The following is a 22,523-nucleotide window of genomic DNA, read 5'->3' as shown; positions in this document are numbered from 1 at the left end:
CAACTGCAGGGAGCCCCAGTTTCGACTGTAATTTTTGCTTCAGTTTTTTAGCACAGCCCTGAAACTCTTTCAACAACCGATATGTCGCAGCTTTCGCACTGAAAGTTATAAGCTAAAATATATCTTGAATTCTGTTCACATTAAACTGATATCTCTCTCAATTTTCTCACGTCTCGTATCAACTGACAATCATCAAGGGATAGAATGCTGCGCGTTTTCTGGTGCAAATCAACAACTTCTTCGATCGCGTCCATGACTGTCTTCTCCTTTTCCTCAAAAACTTTATAGTTGTTCTCAATCATACTCAATTCAGCCTTTCAAAAATTTGCTACCTCTTTAATGAAAGTATCCTTCAACTTATCTTGTTCACTCGAATGACGGACTTTCTGCTCAATCACAGACTCTTTCTTTACTCTCAACGGTTTCTCGTTCTTCTCAGACTCTGTCAGGATTTCAAACAGTTCCTTTCTTATTTCACATGCACGCTGAGCACTGCTCCCCAGTTCATGCTTACTGTGATCACTGGTACACTTCGAACAAAACGTGACATCGCATGTTTTACAATACAGTGAATGAAGCATTTTGTATTTCTCACATCTCAGAGGTACTTGACATAACGACGACGGAACCTGTCATTAATGAGACTGTGATGAAAGACATAGAAATCAATTACTACACGTTCATTGGGATCAAGAGACAAAGTCAATTAAACAAAACGCTCAATAATAACAAGGTCAGAATGGCAAAACTTAAAATAAACAATGTTAGCGTTACTGCACTCTCAAAACAAACACAGGCAAAAAAACAAACTAAATTTTTGCGAGAACAATCTCGATGCCGTTAAACTAAGAGCATTTCAAAGAGAACATCATATAAGTTAAATTGGGCCTGCTTGTAGCGCTATTAATGCTACAGGTGATCTGTCAATAACGTGAAGATGCGAAAAAAACTCAAACTGCGCAAATAATCAAAAACCACAAAAAAATTCCAGAAACTGCAAAACCAAAGCCACAAAGTGGTCCTTTTTCACAGGGCACTTGGTGAGAAAGACAGGAAAATGAACCACAGTTGATCAGAACCAAAATCTCAATTTTAAAGAATATATAGCGTCATAGCCTTTAATTAAAACATGAAATCAAAAAAGGGTTTAAAAATTGCTTCACCGGGAATTTTTTGGGACCATTCAAAAAAGAGAGCTAAAAACTCAGTTAAAAACTATAAAAAAGGGAAAACTAGAAAGCAAATTAATATTTTGGAAAAACCATTTCAAAGTCATTTTTGAAATCATTTTTATAAATGGAGAGCACAAAACATTTAAACCATTGAGACACGTCGACGTGTCATTATTCAGGAAATGCCATACAACTACAAAAAACAACGTCAATTTAAGGCAAAAATAAAAATTCAATTAATTTTTGCAAGCAAATTTTGTCGAAGCCGTAAAAACTATAAGCTATTCACTAAAATATGTTTATAAGTTCAATTGCTCCTTCTTTCAAGGCCAATGGGGTTTGTATGTATTGCAAAAATGTGGAAAGACAACAATAATTAACACAAACAATTAAAAATCACAAAAAATTGTTAGAACTCTAAGTATCACAGACAAAAACGAGTTCAAACAAAACCGCAGCTCACCAAATATATTCCATTTCAACTCACTGGAAGAGAATGCAACCTTTCGTCACTCACAATAGGCTACATGGTGAGAAATAAGACAAAGTAGCAACTAAATGAATTATAAAGGTTTACCTCTACACTTGAGAGAAGACCGTTGGATCTTTGATCAATTTGACTTAGTCATGAATGTACAAAAAGGAACAAAAAGCAACCAAAACACAAGAATTTGATTAAAATTGAAGAAAACGCTTTGCTGAAGCGAAGAGCCTTTATCTCAAAACATGATATATGTTAATTAGGCTTCAACTGAACGTAATCAATTGAGGATCGATATGAAATCATTCTGGTAAGCAATGGACCAAATATATAAAAATATTTTTTTAAAAGACAACACTCCAATACAATCCAACTATTTTGATTGAAAAAAATTAAACCAAAACCAGCCTTGCTACTGCTGCGCGTCCATTGAAAACGTAATTGTTTCAAATGTTTGAAAAAAGAAAACTTGACAAAAAAAATTTAATATATCAAAAAAACATGCAATTGGGAGAATTGTCGATTTGAATTAGCAGAAAAACACGGCAAAATTTTCTTTCCAGATCATTGCCACTGGAAGTGGAAGAAATAAGCCCTTGCCCTAGCTGCCGAATATGATAGCAGTATAAGGACTGAATTTCGGGTAAATTCAAAAAATTGACTTCAGAAGCATATTTGGTGCCATTTGTGCTTTATTTTTTTTTTTTAAAAAAATCAAAATGTTGGTCAAAAAAACGCGTCACGCAATTTAAAAACAACTACAACAATCGTGAACAATTTTATCAAATTTGAGCAAAACTGACGAAAATGACGGAAAATGTGAACAAAATCAACGGAAAAGAGTCGAAAGTGAAGGAAGATTTAAACCTCTATAGCTCCTTGCAAAAATAATATTGAGCTAAAATCTTTTCAATTACATATTCTACACCGGACGCGCTTTCTAATGATACCTCTCAAAACTCTCTAGGCTGAAATATCGAATGAACAGAACAAAATAACAAATGAGGTGGGGTCGGAACAAAAATATTACACAAGGAAAGACGATGAAACGTGAAATTACCCACACAATTCATACTTGAAATGACTCAAAATAATCACAAGTAATGCATGATTAAAGATTAAATCAATGTAAAAATAGATCAACACAGGAGAAAGTGATATTTAAATTTGCTAATCAAAAATAGGGCCATCTTGTTCTCACTCGTCTGATACATCTGACTTCACATAATCATGATAAGTCCAATTCTCTACATCTTCTCTAGGGACTAATTCAACTTTTTCAACTGCAGGGAGCCCCAGTTTCGACTGTAATTTTTGCTTCAGTTTTTTAGCACAGCCCTGAAACTCTTTCAACAACCGATATGTCGCAGCTTTCGCACTGAAAGTTATAAGCTAAAATATATCTTGAATTCTGTTCACATTAAACTGATATCTCTCTCAATTTTCTCACGTCTCGTATCAACTGATAATCATCAAGGGATAGAATGCTGCGCGTTTTCTGGTGCAAATCAACAACTTCTTCGATCGCGTCCATGACTGTCTTCTCCTTTTCCTCAAAAACTTTATAGTTGTTCTCAATCATACTCAATTCAGCCTTTCAAAAATTTGCTACCTCTTTAATGAAAGTATCCTTCAACTTATCTTGTTCACTCGAATGACGGACTTTCTGCTCAATCACAGACTCTTTCTTTACTCTCAACGGTTTCTCGTTCTTCTCAGACTCTGTCAGGATTTCAAACAGTTCCTTTCTTATTTCACATGCACGCTGAGCACTGCTCCCCAGTTCATGCTTACTGTGATCACTGGTACACTTCGAACAAAACGTGACATCGCATGTTTTACAATACAGTGAATGAAGCATTTTGTATTTCTCACATCTCAGAGGTACTTGACATAACGACGACGGAACCTGTCATTAATGAGACTGTGATGAAAGACATAGAAATCAATTACTACACGTTCATTGGGATCAAGAGACAAAGTCTATTAAACAAAACGCTCAATAATAACAAGGTCAGAATGGCAAAACTTAAAATAAACAATGTTGGCGTTACTGCACTCTCAAAACAAACACAGGCAAAAAAACAAACTGAATTTTTGCGAGAACAATCTCGATGCCGTTAAACTAAGAGCATTTCAAAGAGAACATCATATAAGTTAAATCGGGCCTGCTTGTAGCGCTATTAATGCTACAGGTGATCTGTCAATAACGTGAAGATGCGAAAAAAACTCAAACTGCGCAAATAACCAAAAACCACAAAAAAATTCCAGAAACTGCAAAACCAAAGCCACAAAGTGACTAGCTAAAACGAAAACTACTAAAAAATCATATCTTAGTTCAAAAGATCGAGGAGAAGACCTGTCTGCATTAAAACTAATCCTTAAAATCACAGAAATAAGATAACTGTGGCAAATTTTAAAAATCCTTAGACTCCTTTTGAGAAGAAAAATTTTCAAAAAAAAGACATAAACCTTCAAATTAAAAAAGTATAGCGCATAACTTGTAACTCACTGGGAACCCAACTGGGCCTGTAATTAGTCAGACGAAGTCATAAGACTGGAAAATAACAACGAAAAAAGCAGAACTCAAATTTTCAATCAATTTCATGAAAACAATGTGGAAGCCAAAAACCAAAATATAACTACAAACTATGTAACCGTCGGTCTCAATTGGACATCAATTGTCCTTTTTAACAGGGCACTTGGTGAAAAAGACAGAAAAATGAACCACAGTTGATCAGCACCAAAATCTCAATTTTAAAGAATATATAGCGTCATAGCCTTTAATTAAAACATGAAATCAAAAAAGGGTTTAAAAATTGCTTCACAGGGAATTTTTTGGACCATTCAAAAAAGAGAGCTAAAAACTAAGTTAAAAACTATCAAAAAAAGGGAAAACTAGAAAGCAAATTAATATTTTGGAAAAACCATTTCAAAGTCATTTTTGAAACCATTTTTATAAATGGAGAGCACAAGCCATTTAAACCATTGAGACACGTCGACGTGTCATTATTCAGGAAATGCCATACAACTACAAAAAAAACGTCAATTTAAGGCAAAAATAAAAATTCAATTATTTTTGCAAGCAAATTTTGTCGAAGCCGTAAAAACTATAAGCTATTCACTAAAATATGTTTATAAGTTCAATTGCTCCTTCTTTCAAGGCCAATGGGGTTTGTATGTATTGCAAAAATGTGGAAAGACAACAATAATTAACACAAACAATTAAAAATCACAAAAAATTGTTAGAACTCTAAGTATCACAGACAAAAACGAGTTCAAACAAAACCGCAGCTAACCAAATATATTCCATTTCAACTCACTGGAAGATAATGCAACCTTTCGTCACTCACAATAGGCTACATGGTGAGAAATAAGATGACAAAGTAGCAACTAAATGAATTATAAAGGTTTACCTATACACTTGAGAGAAGACCGTTGGATCTTCGATCAATTTGACTTAGTCATGAATGTACAAAAAGGAACAAAAAGCAAGCAAAACACAAGAATTTATTTAAAATTGAAGAAAATGCTTTGCTGAAGCGAAGAGCCTTTATCTCAAAACATGATATATGTTAATTAGGCTTCAACTGAACGTAATCAATTGAGGATCGATATGAAATCATTCTGGTAAGCAATGGACCAAATATATAAAAATATTTTTTTAAAAGACAACACTCCAATACAATCCAACTATTTTGATTGAAAAAAATTAAACCAAAACCAGCCTTGCTACTGCTGCGCGTCCATTGAAAACGTAATTGTTTCAAATGTTTGAAAAAAGAAAACTTGACAAAAAAAATTTAATATATCAAAAAAACATGCAATTGGGAGAATTGTCGATTTGAATTAGCAGAAAAACACGGCAAAATTTTCTTTCCAGATCATTGCCACTGGAAGTGGAAGAAATAAGCCCTTGACCTAGCTGCCGAATATGATAGCAGTATAAGGACTGAATTTCGGGTAAATTCAAAAAATTGACTTCAGAAGCATATTTGGTGCCATTTGTGCTTTATTTTTTTTAAAAAAAAATCAAAATGTTGGTCAAAAAAGCGCGTCACGCAATTTAAAAACGACTACAACAATCGTGAACAATTTTATCAAATTTGAGCAAAACTGACGAAAATGACGGAAAATGTGAACAAAATCAACGGAAAAGAGTCGAAAGTGAAGGAAGCTTTAAACCTCTATAGCTCCTTGCAAAAATAATATTGAGCTAAAATCTTTTCAATTACATATTCTACACCGGACGCGCTTTCTAATGATACCTCTCAAAACTCTCTAGGCTGAAATATCGAATGAACAGAACAAAATAACAAATGAGGTGGGGTCGGAACAAAAATATTACACAAGGAAAGACGATGAAACATGAAATTACCCACACAATTCATACTTAAAATGACTCAAAATAATCACAAGTAATGCATGATTATAGATTAAATCAATGTAAAATTACATCAACACAGGAGAAAGTGATATTTAAATTTGCTAATCAAAAATAGGGCCATCTTGTTCTCACTCGTCTGATACATCTTACTTCACATAATCATGATAAGTCCAATTCTCTACCTCTTCTCTAGGGACCAATTCAACTTTTTCAACTGCAGGGAGCCCCAGTTTCGACTGTAATTTTTAATTCAGTTTTTTAGCACAGCCCTGAAACTCTTTCAACAACCGATATGTCGCAGCTTTCGCAGTGAAAGTTATAAGCTAAAATATATCTTGAATTCTGTTCACATTAAACTGATATCTCTCTCAATTTTCTCACGTCTCGTATCAACTGACAATCATCAAGGGATAGAATGCTGCGCGTTTTCTGTTGCAAATCAACAACTTCTTCGATCGCGTCCTTGACTGTTTTCTCCTTTTCCTCAAAAACTTTATAGTTGTTCTCAATCATACTCAATCCAGCCTTTCAAACATTTGCTACCTCTTTAATGAAAGTATCCTTCAACTTATCTTGTTCACTCGAATGACGGACTTTCTGCTCAATCACAGACTCTTTCTTTACTCTCAACGGTTTCTCGTTCTTCTCAGACTCTGTCAGGATTTCAAACAGTTCCTTTCTTATTTCACATGCACGCTGGGCACTGCTCCCCAGTTCATGCTTACTGTGATCACTGGTACACTTCGAACAAAACGTGACATCGCATGTTTTACAATACAGTGAATGAAGCATTTTGTATTTCTCACATCTCAGAGGTACTCGACATAACGACGACGGAACCTGTCATTAATGAGACTGTGATGAAAGACATAGAAATCAATTACTACACGTTCATTGGGATCAAGAGACAAAGTCTATTAAACAAAACGCAGAACAAATAATAACAAGGTCAGAATGGCAAAACTTAAAATAAACAATGTTAGCGTTACTGCACTCTCAAAACAAACACAGGCAAAAAAACAAACTGAATTTTTGCGAGAACAATCTCGATGCCGTTAAACTAAGAGCATTTCAAAGAGAACATCATATAAGTTAAATTGGGCCTGCTTGTAGCGCTATTAATGCTACAGGTGATCTGTCAATAACTTGAAGATGCGAAAAAACTCAAACTGCGCAAATAACCAAAAACCACAAAAAAATTCCAGAAACTGCAAAACCAAAGCCACAAAGTGACTAGCTAAAACGAAAACTACTAAAAAATCATATCTTAGTTCAAAAGATCGAGGAGAAGACCTGTCTGCATTGAAACTAATCCTTAAAATCAGAGAAATAAGATAACTGTGGCAAATTTTAAAAATCCTTACACTCCTTTTGAGAAGAAAAAGTTTCAAAAAAAGACATAAACCTTCAAATTAAAAAAGTATAGCGCATAACTTGTAACTCACTGGGAACCCAACTGGGCCTGTAATTAGTCAGACGAAGTCATAAGACTGGAAAATAACAACGAAAAAGGCAGAACTCAAATTTTCAATCAATTTCATGAAAACAATGTGGAAGCCAAAAACCAAAATATAACTACAAACTATGTAACCGTCGGTCTGAATTGGACATCAATGGTCCTTTTTAACAGGGCACTTGGTGAAAAAGACAGGAAAATGAACCACAGTTGATCAGCACCAAAATCTCAATTTTAAAGAATATATAGCGTCATAGCCTTTAATTAAAACATGAAATCAAAAAAGGGTTTAAAAATTGCTTCACCGGGAATTTTTTGGGACCATTCAAAAAAGAGAGCTAAAAACTAAGTTAAAAACTATCAAAAAAAAGGGAAAACTAGAAAGCAAATTAATATTTTGGAAAAACCATTTCAAAGTCATTTTTGAAATCATTTTTATAAATGGAGAGCACAAGCCATTTAAACCATTGAGACACGTCGACGTGTCATTATTCAGGAAATGCCATACAACTACAAACAAAACGTCAATTTAAGGCAAAAATAAAAATTCAATTAATTTTTGCAAGCAAATTTTGTCGAAGCCGTAAAAACTATAAGCTATTCACTAAAATATGTTTATAAGTTCAATTGCTCCTTCTTTCAAGGCCAATGGGGTTTGTATGTATTGCAAAAATGTGAAAAGACAACAATAATTAACACAAACAATTAAAAATCACAAAAAATTGTTAGAACTCTAAGTATCACAGACAAAAACGAGTTCAAACAAAACCGCAGCTAACCAAATAAATTCCATTTCAACTCACTGGAAGAGAATGCAACCTTTCGTCACTCACAATAGGCTACATGGTGAGAAATAAGATGACAAAGTAGCAACAAAGTAGAATTATAAAGGTTTACCTATACACTTGAGAGAAGACCGTTGGATCTTTGATCAATTTGACTTAGTCATGAATGTACAAAAAGGAACAAAAAGCAAGCAAAACACAAGAATTTAATTAAAATTGAAGAAAATGCTTTGCTGAAGCGAAGAGCCTTTATCTCAAAACATGATATATGTTAATTAGGCTTCAATTGAACGTAATCAATTGAGGATCGATATGAAATCATTCTGGTAAGCAATGGACCAAATATATAAAAATATTTTTTTGAAAGACAACACTCCACTACAATCCAACTATTTTGATCGAAAAAAATTAAACCAAAACCAGCCTTGCTACTGCTGCGCGTCCATTGAAAACGTAATTGTTTCAAATGTTTGAAAAAAGAAAACTTGACAAAAAAAATTTAATATATCAAAAAAACATGCATTTGGGAGAATTGTCGATTTGAACTAGCAGAAAAAAACGGCAAAACTTTCTTTCCAGATCATTGCCACTGGAAGTGGAAGAAATAAGCCCTTGCCCTAGCTGCCGAATATGATAGCAGTATAAAGACTGAATTTCGGGTAAATTCAAAAAATTGACTTCAGAAGCATATTTGGTGCCATTTGTGCTTTATTTTTTTTAAAAAAATCAAAATGTTGGTCAAAAAAGCGCGTCACGCAATTTAAAAACAACTACAACAATCGTGAACAATTTTATCAAATTTGAGCAAAACTGACGAAAATGACGGAAAATGTGAACAAAATCAACGGAAAAGAGTCGAAAGTGAAGGAAGCTTTAAACCTCTATAGCTCCTTGCAAAAATAATATTGAGCTAAAATCTTTTCAATTACATATTCTACACCGGAGGCGCTTTCTAATGATACCTCTCAAAACTCTCTAGGCTGAAATATCGAATGAACAGAACAAAATAACAAATGAGGTGGGGTCGGAACAAAAATATTACACAAGGAAAGACGATGAAACATGAAATTACCCACACAATTCATACTTAAAATGACTCAAAATAATCACAAGTAATGCATGATTATAGATTAAATCAATGTAAAAATACATCAACACAGGAGAAAGTGATATTTATATTTGCTAATCAAAAATAGGGCCATCTTGTTCTCACTCGTCTGATACATCTGACTTCACATAATCATGATAAGTCCAATTCTCTACCTCTTCTCTAGGGACCAATTCAACTTTTTCAACTGCAGGGAGCCCCAGTTTCGACTGTAATTTTTGCTTCAGTTTTTTAGCACAGCCCTGAAACTCTTTCAACAACCGATATGTCGCAGCTTTCGCACTGAAAGTTATAAGCTAAAATATTTCTTGAATTCTGTTCACATTAAACTAATATCTCTCTCAATTTTCGCACGTCTCGTATCAACTGACAATCATCAAGGGATAGAATGCTGCGCGTTTTCTGTTGCAAATCAACAACTTCTTCGATCGCGTCCATGACTGTCTTCTCCTTTTCCTCAAAAACTTTATAGTTGTTCTCAATCATACTCAATCCAGCCTTTCAAAAATTTGCTACCTCTTTAATGAAAGTATCCTTCAACTTATCTTGTTCACTCGAATGACGAACTTTCTGCTCAATCACAGACTCTTTCTTTACTCTCAACGGTTTCTCGTTCTTCTCAGACTCTGTCAGGATTTCAAACAGTTCCTTTCTTATTTCACATGCACGCTGGGCACTGCTCCCCAGTTCATGCTTACTGTGATCACTGGTACACTTCGAACAAAACGTGACATCGCATGTTTTACAATACAGTGAATGAAGCATTTTGTATTTCTCACATCTCAGAGGTACTTGACCTTTGGCAGTTTTGACATCGTGACCTCTTTTAACGTGAGATGCGACACATAAATCACAGAATAGTTCTTTCGCAGACTCGTTCGAACATTCCTCGGAATCATCGAGACAGCTGTCACAGGAGTAAAGACGATCCTTGGTATCTTCGCAAGATGAGCATTTCAAGCAATCCATCCTACCTCAAACTATTTAATTTAGAAGCAAATCTTTAAGGCTAAAACATCCCGGCAGAAAAATCGAATTTGCTTCAAAATAGCAGCATTTTCCAATTATTTTACATTATATCTGATAATGAATTGAAATATTTTTTATTTGAAGTGTTTTGGCCTGCGATTGGCACAGTTTCCTTTTTTTGTATTTCGCTGTATTGAATAATTATAATTAGTTAAATGCCGTTTAAATTTAAAATGAAAACGGTTAATCTTAAAATTGCCGAAATTCCTGAAAAACGACGGAGCGTTCTTTATAAATGCGGAAGCGTTCATTAATATGCTTCCTGCCTCAAAAATAGAAACATCCTAAGTTAGAAAAGTTTTGCGGGATAGTAAAACGTCAAATTAAATTGACGACACAAAATTCAGTCTTCAATATTTCAGAATAACGATTCAATAATTTTTCCGTTACATATCTCAAAAGGGTATCAGAACTCTAGCTAAGCAAGCCAAATTTAAAGTATAGTATTTATTCCATGAGGTGACCAATCTAAAGATCAGGCTGTTTCTTGTAAAAAAAAGGCAGTAGAAGAATTTCATTAATTGGTAAACGATAATAATAATGGTATAGTTAATTCATAGCAATGTGTTCTGTTCATTCAATTACGAAATAGACAATTACTGAACAATATTATGAATTCAAGAGAACCAGTTTCTTCAGTAATTATAAGGCGATATAAGCATCAGCCGAATATTTTAATCTCGGAAAGAAACAAATTGGATTTTTTGGAAGACATGAAATGAAGGGATTTCCGTTGGCCATTGAAAAACTGAATATTAAATAGACAAGGAGGCTCGGCAATGTGCGATCGCACATAATGTTCCGACACCAATCATCCACAATTTTGGCATAATTGTCTACCAAATGAGGAACAGATAGAAAAAACCCAAAAATTCAATTGATTTTCAAAAAAGATTTGTGTATGAACGAAAAGATAGCCTCCAAAGCAAAGAACACTGTGGTGTAAAAAAATGATGCATTAGATTGATGAGATATGCCAATATTAAGAAAGCGGGTCAAGACGAACAGCAAAATCAAACAACAGGAACAGCAACAAACATTAATTACCTCAAAAACTTTGTCCGTTTTAAAAACAAAACTTAAAAACAGTCAAAATGGTGTCAGATAAAAATGAAACTAAACAAAATAACTTGTAAAAGATATGGGACCAGTCAATAATAAGGCTTGGTAACAATTAGACAATAAAGAACAAAAGCAGTTAAAAACAGTTGAAAAATTCGCTTATTTTTTAAAAAAAAACAATTAATTTCAAAGTAATGAAAACCATTGGAAATCAAGAAAAAGGTCCCAAAGGTTTGAGATTTCCAATGCTTTTACATACGGGATTTAAGAACTGTCGGTATTCAAATTTTTAAGCGGTTACAAAAAGAACAACAAATAGACAACAAACAAAAAATCAGTTAAAACTAGCCAGAAGACGCTTTCGAAGCCGTAAAGCCATATTTTTGCCCTCAAAATATGTTTGATTGCAGCCTCGTCGAAAACCGATAAGTTATTATGTGACCTCACATTAATGAAACTAAGTAACAAGTAGAAAAAAAGAAAAAGGCAAAAGTAAGAAATACTTGTTATTTTTTCGGAAAAAAGTTATTTCCAAAGAGACAAAAGCAATTAATTACAAAACAATATAATTAAATAGGTTCATTCATTCTTTCAAGGGAAACCCTTAGGACCTGCAATTATCCAGAATATGTCTTACGTTTGCAAAAAGAACGACTAAAATCAAAAATTAATTTACTTTTTTTGTGGAAAACCCGTGTCGAAGGCATTAAAGTCATAACGAATTTTTAAAAAACATTAGATTTTGTGACACCAATCCCTTTTAACACCTGCTCTTGACAACAATAATGTCATATTTGGTCTGTAATTAACGAGACTAGTTAACAAACAGAAAATAAAAAGAACAAAATTTTGAAGTTAAAACGTGTTTTTTTATTTTGGAAAACAATTGTTTCAAAGTCATGAAAGCCAGCAGCTATCTACTAATATCAAAATATCTGCTCATCTATTCTTCCATGAATACTAATGAAACCGTGTTATTGTACAGGAAAGTTCATACGACTAAAAAGACAAAGTAACAAGATAAAAAAAATCTATAAAATTCTTCGAGAAAGTTGTGTCGAAGCCGTTTAAACCATAATCTATATCTTTAAGGATCATAATATTATCAAATGTGCTCTATTTGGAACGCGAATTACTTTTGAATTGTAACAGTCAAAACTAGCCCTGCTAATGCTGTTCGTCAATTAAGAACACTTGATTTTTCGAGTGTTATAGATATAGATATTTTGTTAGTCAAAAAACCAATAATAGATGCCGCGTTTTTGATTATCAACGAATAAAGTTAGCAAAAAACAGCAAAGTTTTAATTACGGAGCACTGGCAACGGAAGTAGAAGTAGAAATGGCCCCCTTTTGAGTCTAAAAAGAATGCGTTAGTTGTGTTTGGGTGTGTACTTCCTGCAAATTCAATCAAAGTGGACTAAAGAAACTTATTTCTTGCTGTTTTTGATGAAGAACTCTGAATTTTGAAATATTTAGACAGAATTTTTGACAAAAAATTATATAAAAATAGCCGAGAATATTTTTTGTCTTTAACAATAAAATCAATTGACATTTTCTTTCAAAATTTTAGCAAAATTGGCGAAACTGTAGTAAAAAATTGGCGAAAATTCCGGAAAATGTGAATAAAGTCAACTGAATTGACTCTATTTTCTCGAAAGTTTAAACCTCGATATCTCCCTGTAAAAATTGAAATCTTTTTAATTCAATATTAAACACTGGACAAGCTTTCTAATGATACCAGTCTCAACTCTCTACGGTGAATATATCGATCGGCCAAAATTGACTGAACAAAAAAACCCATTTGAGTATATAGTTCCTCCCCCCTCAAGAGGCTCGGAACAATTATCTACTTTTTCTTCAGAGATACTGAGAAAACGTAAAGGCAGTCATCATGACTCAACTGTACAGCCGGCAAGAGAAGCAAATCCCAAACGACACTAAAATCCAAAACAAGTACTGCGGTCGGATCCCGCCATTTTACCCTCGTAATAAGCTTCCATTTATCGTCACCATTTTTGTAGAAACTGACAGCTTTGTTATCTTTCGACCATATAAACAAACAATTCCAGAAGAAAGTTACCCGATCGATCATTGCGTTCCCCTGATAAGTTACCGTCTGACACCGACGTTGATTAGGGTCAATGATCAAAAGCTTATTGTCAGCCGCAAAACATAACCTGTAATCATTTATCTCTCGCGATATCCACTGAGGTTTTGAAGAGCACGGAAAATCAAGATCTGGGGTCAACTTGATAACTTTGCGGTCCTCATCCCAATAACACCAACGGATTTTATTATCTAGACTTGTTGCAAAAGCACAAAGAAGATAGGTGACTGATGGCATTGCCAATTTTGAAATCTTAGTGATGCGCTTCTTGTCGACCTGGATTTGATATGTAATGTCGGATTCAGTAATAACGACGCATGAACAAGAGAAAGAATCGTCTTTGATAGAAAATGACTGTTTAACTTTTTCATCAAATTTTACCTCTGTCAAAAACTTTTTTCGAGGAATATCGAAATCAGATACAACAATTCTCGAAATTTTCATCACTCCGTTCTCTACAGTGAAGAAAAATCTGGACCAATCCGCTCCCTGAATAGCAAAACTTTTCGAAATATCCGATTTATATGTTTTCTCGAATACAATTTTCAACTCCTCAGAAACGTTTTGACTGAACTTACTGATCTCTTCTTTGACACTGCTGAAGTTGGGAGGTTCGCTATAGATATTAGACAACAAAATATGTTCACAATTCCTTGAAGTTTGCAGAAAATTAACATTCACTCGTTTGAAGTCGTGTATAAGATGAGGATTGGTTGCAACTAACAAATTCCTTGAGCAACTTTGGAGATCCAAGACGTGGTCTATACCGTTACAAATCTCCTCCTCTTCAAATTTGATTTTCTTCAAGTTCTCATCAATTTGCTTTAATCCAAGCTGCCTCAATGCTTCAATTTCTTTTTCGAACAACTCCTTAAGTTTCAACTGACCACTTTCACATCGCTTAACACATTCCGAAACTGCTTCCTTTTTAGCTCTCAGTGGCTTCTCATCCAATTCTAACTTTGTCAGCATTTCGAAAACTTTCTTTTTAATCTCGATCGCTCTTTCGTCAATAGTTCCCATTTTATGCTCACTGTGATTTCCAAGACAACTTCCACAGAATGTAACGTCACACGTTCGGCAGTAGTCACTATGAAGTCGCCGATGTTGTGAACAAACTAAAGCTTCCTGGCCATTTGAAAGTCGAACGTCGTGCCGTTTTCTGATATGCGGCCCCAAACATATTTCACAAAGAAGCTCTTTCACAGCCGGTAACATTGCGTTGTCATCTGTCGAGAGGAAACACGTTTCACAGTAGTAAAGCTCAAGATCAGTTTCTTCACATGACGAGCACTTCAAAATCACAGACATCATGGAAACTGAAGTGAAAACAAAACTACAAGTCCTAATCTGCAATTCAAAGAAAAAACGATGACTAAATTGGATCAGCCTAAATAAGATCTTGAAAACACTAGCAACTGACTTCGACAACAATTTACAAGAAACAGAGAGAAAGAAAAAGAAAGAAAGAAAAAGAAAGAATTAATTTCTCCAAGAACTAAAAATAAACAAACTTTAATAAACATCAATCTATAAAGAGACTCGGAGTGCACAGACAACGGGACAATTGTCCTCAACACTCTGCCCCTCAAAACTGCAATTATGAAATTACAGCAAGCTTAAATTAATGCATACGTTAAGGGAATAAATTAAGCAGTAAATTGTCCTCATTTCCAGTTTCATTAAGGAAAAATTGTGCGAGAAATATCATTCAAGGTACTCAAAGTTTCTTTTTCCTTCAAAAAAGCCAGCCTAATTCTGATAGTGCTGTAGCATGCACGTAAATGGCATCATAGATTTAGCCCTTACAGAGCAAATATGTGTTTTTCAAGCTCTGTTGTTAAGTATGTTAGAGATCTACAATTTGTGATAAAGATTACTTATGTCATTAACAGTGCAGTTATCAAAAGTAGTCAAGAGATTCTGTTTTGCTAACAGTTTATAAAGTTTTGCGGCGCGAAATCAAAATCACATTCTTCCAGCGTTTCTACAAAGAGGTTCATGCAAAAGATTATAACAAACATTTCTAGTAGAACTTTTGTTCTCAAAACGAAATAAACCATTTAGGTATTTTTCAGAATGCAATTGGAAAACAGATCTCAGGACAAACTAGAGAATTTCGTAGATATTTAGTTCGAATACTGGAAATATTTCGTGTCTCTGAAATATATCTTCACAATGGTCACGGTGGTTACGAAAACAAATAAACTAACATTTTTTTTCTGTAGGAGATAAATTTCACCAAACGTGAACAATTTGTGCAACCATATAATAAAATACCGTATTATATTATCGGATTTATGTTGCTTTTATAGTAGCCAATTAGCAACTGCCTTTCATGCAAGGTTCATGCAAAAGATTATAAGAATCATTTCTAGTGGAACTTTTGTTCTCAAAACGAAATAAATCATTAAGGTATTTTTCACGCCACAAAACCACTCTTGTTCGCTCTATTTCCTGCTTCGGCGTGACCAAAATCATCAATTCATTTTGACTTCAAAAATCATGAAAATGTCTGAACGGATCCTAAAAAAGATAGCCCCAATACAATTAAAATTTTTTGAATTGTAAAAAGGGGGCAAAAATAGAGGAAGCGAAAAATATACAGCTTCCAAAAAAAAACCACGAATTTCAGAAATTCTGCATATGTGAGTTTACTATCCGTATATAGCCTGAAACTTGAGAATCTTCAGAAAACCAGAAAGAGAAAGAGTAGTATTAGGAAAATTAGAAAAGTTGGTGCTGTTTTGCGCCCGACTATGACGAAATGCCACATAGATGAGTTTCAAAACATTAAAACCGAAATCAACAGCCAAAAAATAAAAACATATTGATTACACTGAAAGGCCCCAAACCATTTTTAGATGAGCAAAGCTGTACCAACAGAAATGGATTATAATTGATGCTAATTATAATGAAGGACGCCAATTTCAACAAAACTTTAAGATAAAATGACCTTCGCAATAGAAAAAAAAATGAAGTGACAAAGATAATCGATACTCCCCTATTGCTCATGCAATCCAAATCAGATAGCGTGGTGGTTAATCTCTATTTCATTTTGAAGCATAATTTCGGGACTTTCCCATTATAGCCCCCCCTCCCCCCCCCCAGCTTAGTGGTCAGATAACCTATAGCCCCCCCCCCTAATCATGGTAAGGGGGCTATAATGGGAAAGACCCAAAATTTCTTGAGATGGGTGATAAAACACAAATAGGTGGACTATCTTTTGACTCGAAAATGCTAATTTTTGACTAATTATCAGGACCAAATAGTTACGATAGCTACACGTGTTACTGTAAATTAACTTCTTTAACAAAACTCAACATTGAATCCGTCTATCAACACTTTCAAATTTTACTCAGGTGATTAGATTTCTAGGTTTCCACCACTTTCAAAGCATCACCATAAAATAATGCCCAAAAAATGTTTATCAAAAAACGATTTAAACTACTATTTTATACTTTCAGGGTGAAGCATTTTATGAGTATAAATGAAGAAGAATCTAAAATTATTCATCAATTTATCCTGAGTCTACAGTAATTGATGTAAGGTTTAGTACGAAGCAAATGATCCGTATGATTGTATATATCGAAAAAGATTCGGGAAAGTCAAAGCTGTTCATTTTGTTTCATTCGAAGCACTGCATACACATATTGTATCAGAGTTTCTAATGATTCCGTGCTTGTTATTGGCACTGCGGGAAGCAACATAAACCGTGGGAAGTCTGGCATGTTTGGTAACACTAGTTTAGTCGGATCGGACCAGTAAATCAGTTCATTAACAAGTTTTCCAGCAGTATTGTCTAATTCGACTCTGGCCACACACTTAGACCTGTTTGACCAACAAAAAATATGAACCACTCGTTTGTGGTGACTTTGAAAATCATAATAGGGGGTTACATAATCTACAGCAGTAATAAATTTGACATGCAAAGGAATCGTATGCGTAATATTTGACTCGAAATCGGCAACAACGAGGCTATTATCGCGTGTTAAAAGGCAAACCAGAGGGCTGACTTGATATGATAGCAATTTTGGACTTGCTGGGCTTTTAAGAAGAGCACCTTCGTGACTAAAAACGACGCCTTTCAGAAGCCGATTCCAATAACAATAGTGAACCCGACTGTTGACAAAATATGGACAAATAAAACCCTCGTCAATTTTGTGCTCAATCTTAATCCATGTATTCGGTGTTCCTGCAGAGACAACGTGAATTAATTCATTATCAGTTTGAACAACCACGTTGGTCATTTGACTGTCGTAAAATACAGCTCTAACTTTTTCATTGAACTGACAAGATAAGATCTCTTTCAAACAATCAACGGTCCCAAAAATACTCAGCAACTTCATCAATTTTCAACTGGCCGTCGCCGATTCGCAACCTAAAAGAACCACAATGTTTTTTACTCGAAGAAAAATGTTCAATATTTGGTCCTGTTGCTGTATTTTTAGCCTGTTGAGCATTGACGTTGCTTTTAGTTAATATCAAATTTGATTCCAATTTTGACAGTAACTCTTCTCCGAATTCTTGAAACACAGTCTCAACTGCGCCCGTTTGACAACTTTCGAATTGATAATTAGAAGATATAACGGAGTCAGAATCAGATTTTACTTTCACTGAAAGGTGTTTGAGTCCTTTGAAGTTCTGAATTAACAAACAATCATCCAATGAAAGCAAGTTTCGGAGTTTCTGCTGTGATTCTACGACCGCTTCAATTGCATCCGCTGCTAATTTCTCTTTCTCTTCGGATATCTTGCGATTTTTCTCGATAATCTCAAACCCAGCTTTTCTCAACTTTTCCATTTCTCTCGTGAAGCAATCCTTCAAGTCATTTTGCTGAGCCTCATGAGAGCCTTTCAGTTTCGTCATAACCTCTTTCTTTGCTCGCAAAAGGTTTTTCTTCTAGTTCAAAATCTGTCAAAATTTCGAAAATTTCCTGTTTCAGGTCAGTCGCTTGCTCCTGAACACTTCCCAGTTTATGGTCCGATGTTCTCCGAGACATTTTGGGCAAAATGTGACGTCACATGTTTGACAGAACTCACAGTGCAGATTTCGATGAGCCTTACAAACTAGAGGATTTTGTCCTTTAGATGTCCTGACATCATGACTTCTTCTGATGTGGGATCCGACACAGATGTCGCATATAAGCTTGTCACGCCCCTATTTCGTCCCTCATAGTTACGTGATGATATTCCTTAAAATATCCATAATTAAGTGCTTTATATTAATTAATATTCAGTTAGTTTCAAGGCCATTTATAGCTAACATTTTCATCTAGGCCTGTAACCTCTAATTTGTTTATGTTTACAAAAAACAACCGCAGAGTGACAGTTTTACTAGCAAACACTTCAAGTGCCTAAAAGCCTCAATATTTACTTTTTTGAGTTTCTTGATGATAAATTCACATAATCAGTAAATAACTTCATGAGAGATTATGTACTTGGTGAAGTAATCATTCTGATAAAGTAGGTGCTAATACGGAATTGTATATGTACTGAACAAACACCAAGAGACGTACAAAAGCCGGAAATTGCCCAACTTGAAAATCAGTAAATATTTGTGAAGGACCAATACAACTCAAGGCACAATCTTTCGGAACCCACTATCAGCAGAACACCAGAGAACCAACCTGACAATCAGTTGCCTATCATCTCAGAAAACTTGATAAAACTTTAGAAACTTCTTGTTAAAATTATTAAACAATTCTTGCTAAAATAATTAAAGATTGAACTGGAAATTCTCTTGAAAACCTCCAAGTTTGATAAACTAAGTTACAGATGAAATAGCGACTAACCTAACACAAAAATGCAAGGCAAACTAGTGAATATATCACGCATCTGAACCGCTCAATAAAAGGCTATTACTAGCTAATTTTATTCAAAATATATCTGCTAAAAATCGCACTGTGAAACACCAAAATAAGTCCTTGTAAAATGCCAATTATTTAAGTTAATTACTTCTAATATAAACCTCAATAACACCACGAGGAATAATATTAAAAATCAGTGCGTAACATGGTGACAGGAGTTATTAACTGTTTTCCAGTTTAACGGACCGATAATTCGATTAATTCCTTGATATTTTCGATATTTCCTTTCTTTATTCTGTTGTTTTCTTTCTTCTCTTCTTCTCCATTACCTTAAGAGCCTCCAATCATCCAGAACCACATCCAGCACTTCCTGTCCGAGCAAGATGATAACACAAAAAGCAGTAACAAAGGAAAGAATGGGTGGAAACTGTGTTTGTGTCTCTGTGGACTAAGTGTAACAGTAATACAAAAGTGTTTGAGTGGACAATAACTGGAACAAACTCAACCACAGCCGCTACAACGGACAAAAACAACACAGGGCCTTTGCAAGCGAGGATATTGTGAGTAAATGAATTTGTAAAATTAATTTTGGTGCTTTATTTATGTCAATTTATAAAGAACAAATTCTCCCCGCTAATAATAATTGCCGAGCTTCCCCCAATTTTGTTGAACATATTGACGGAAATAACATCAACTACACCCATAACAGCAATAAAACACAAGCTCAGATAGTAAGCGCTTTTTCCTCTTCAGCTTATAAATCCATCGTTATTTATGTGCTAGATAAAGACGATAAACGTGTAGCAATTTATTGGACAGCAAAAAGTTTAAATCAGAAATCTCGCAAATTTGGACTTATCCGTCACAAACTTTAATCTGATAGAGATATTAACCTTGATAACATCATCACTGATTATCAGATAACATCAGAATAATAAATTACTGAAACCATAACTTAATTATTAACTAAAAAAGAGGGCAAAACAAAAGTTTAAACAAAAATAAAAAACAATTATATTTTATTTCCCCGCCCAGCTCCGGAGGTTAATGAATCAAACAGTGACTTCGGTCAATTATGCTGTTGCCTATTTGAGTGCAGCTTCCACAAGGCCTGTGCGGTCGTGGTCCCCACGAATTTTCCTAAACTAAGGGGCACTCTTTAGAGGTGAGACTTCGGCGGCCCATACGGCTTCAACGATATAAGTCTGACGATTCGACCGGAGCTTTAGGAATAGGTCTATCAGCAGCCCTTCTTTATTATTTTTAGAACGAATGGTTTCAGTAGTTTCTTTTCTGATATTCTTGTGCTATTCATTTAACTGTTTTCTTCACTTAAATCCCCTTAATCTCTCCATTAAGTTAAGTTAAGCGTGCTATTTAATACTTTAGAACGAAAATAAGACTGATTGAACGAAAAGTATATAATCTAACGGTTAAAAAGCGAAATGGCACACGCGCAGATCAACATCACGCCTTTTTCCGGATCAGAAACGGACAATTTTAACGAGTTTGAACAACTAATAACAGGTGCAATCGGAGTTGCAGCAATCGCAAACGCGCAACAAGCAAACTTTCTGCAATTACATTTAAAAGGAGACGCTTTACGATACTTCTTAACCCTATCAGAGGCTACCCGACTAGTCTTTGAAGACAGTATAACAGCTCTAAGGAACAGATTCACGCAGGATGACTTGAGAGAGATCAGAATTATAAAGTTAGAGAATCAAAAGTTTAATCCAAAAACAGACACTGTAAAAAATTTCTTAGTAAAGTTAAGAACTGAAGCCAATAAAGCATATCCAGCACCTGAAATAGTAGTAGCGCCAGCAGGAGCAGGTGACCCAGAAGCTCGTAGATTCGAAAGAGAGACAGCAGCAAGAGATTCTGCCCTTCAGATGTCAGAAAATCGAAAAAATGAGCAAATAAAGCGCTTCTTTATTAAGTCTATGCCAAACTGGCTTAAGCCTAAGCTCTTAGAAAGGCCCGAAACAGATACAATAGATCAGTTATGCACCTTAGCTAGCCAACAAATTGCAATAAGGGAGATGTGTAACAGAGAAGAGTACTTTGACGACGGTTTTAATGAAATAACGGAAACAAATACTGATAAAATGTTAAAAGCAATAGCTACTATTTCAAATAATCAGAAAGAACTTGAGCAGAAACTTGAGCAGAGAACAGCACCTAAAAATGAGCCATCAGAACAAGGCCCAGTAAACACATTCACACCACATTACCCTCAACAAGTCTACAGACAAAGTTATAGACAAAATTTCCGCCCCAATATCAAAATTATCGACCAAATTACCCTCAATATCAGTCTAATTATCGTCCAGTTCAGCAAAACTATCGGCCCCAGCAATAGTATGCCCCTCGTGCTAATAATTACCGAGAGTTTAGACCACAATTTAATGCCCCTAGACCGTTTTATTATAACGAACAGCCACAAAATCGTAATTATTGGACCGAACCTTCAGATAGTCCCCCATTTGTTCACCCAGCTTATGTTAATAGACCTGTTTATCGGTTTCCAACAAAAAATACCCCTCAAAACCTTCTCCGACAGGGAATAGTTTATGATAGCCCAGCGCCAGCACAAAACCGATATAGTATTCAACAAGCAAACCAGTTTAATCATGCAAGTATTCCTCAAAGTAGAAATATGAGAGGTATGAATTACCCATTTAATCAACAAAAAAACTAATAAAGCCACCCAACTTTAAAAAACAAAATAAAAATTATAAAAACTCAGTTAACGATTATAACGAAGGCACGTCTAGTCCTAGTTTAGATAAAGTAATAGAGCCAGTTTATAACAAAAGTAACAAAAAGCGTAGAAAACGCAAAAGTAATAATAATAAAAGTAAAGTTAATAATTCTGTGCAACTCCCAACACAAGTACCTCAACCAGTACCAAAGCCAATACCACATGTTCAGCAATTATTCAGCATTGTCCCACTTTTAGGCAGAACATTATCTTATGTTAAAGTTAAATTTAATGGAGAATTAGAAAGACGCGCACTAATTGATACAGGAGCATTTGCCAATGTGATAAGTCGTGAGTTTTACAAGGAGCTTATTAATACAAATATCAATTCAATAACAGAAATAGAAAAGCCTGATCT

At 34.7% G+C, this 22,523-nt stretch overlaps 2 protein-coding genes across 9 annotated transcripts in view; one reads left to right on the top strand and one right to left on the bottom strand.

Annotated features, from left to right (window-relative positions):
* The window catches only part of LOC142351863 (striatin-interacting protein 1 homolog), a 454,798-nt gene that overhangs the window by 28,153 nt on the left and 404,122 nt on the right, over positions 1 to 22,523 (top strand). The window lies entirely within an intron of this gene.
* On the bottom strand, positions 10,924 to 14,904 carry LOC142352277 (uncharacterized). 4 transcript variants are annotated; one of them, XM_075404778.1, is made up of 2 exons: positions 13,333 to 14,904; positions 10,924 to 11,254 (listed from the first exon to the last, which is right to left on the bottom strand). In XM_075404778.1, exons 1-2 carry the CDS (start codon positions 14,901 to 14,903, stop codon positions 11,230 to 11,232), a joined length of 1,596 nt encoding a protein of 531 aa, XP_075260893.1. In that variant the 5' UTR covers position 14,904; the 3' UTR covers positions 10,924 to 11,229. The 4 variants fall into 4 exon arrangements, with proteins under 4 accessions (XP_075260893.1, XP_075260890.1, XP_075260891.1 ...); XM_075404775.1 differs by having other exon boundaries at positions 10,924 to 11,190; XM_075404776.1 differs by having other exon boundaries at positions 10,924 to 11,166.

Source organism: Convolutriloba macropyga, chromosome 13, assembly GCF_964194025.1.
Source record: "Convolutriloba macropyga chromosome 13, txConMacr16.3, whole genome shotgun sequence".
NCBI classification, from domain to species: Eukaryota; Metazoa; Xenacoelomorpha; order Acoela; family Convolutidae; genus Convolutriloba; species Convolutriloba macropyga.
Note: the sequence above shows the minus strand (reverse complement) of the source record. Positions and strands in the feature narration are given on the sequence as shown.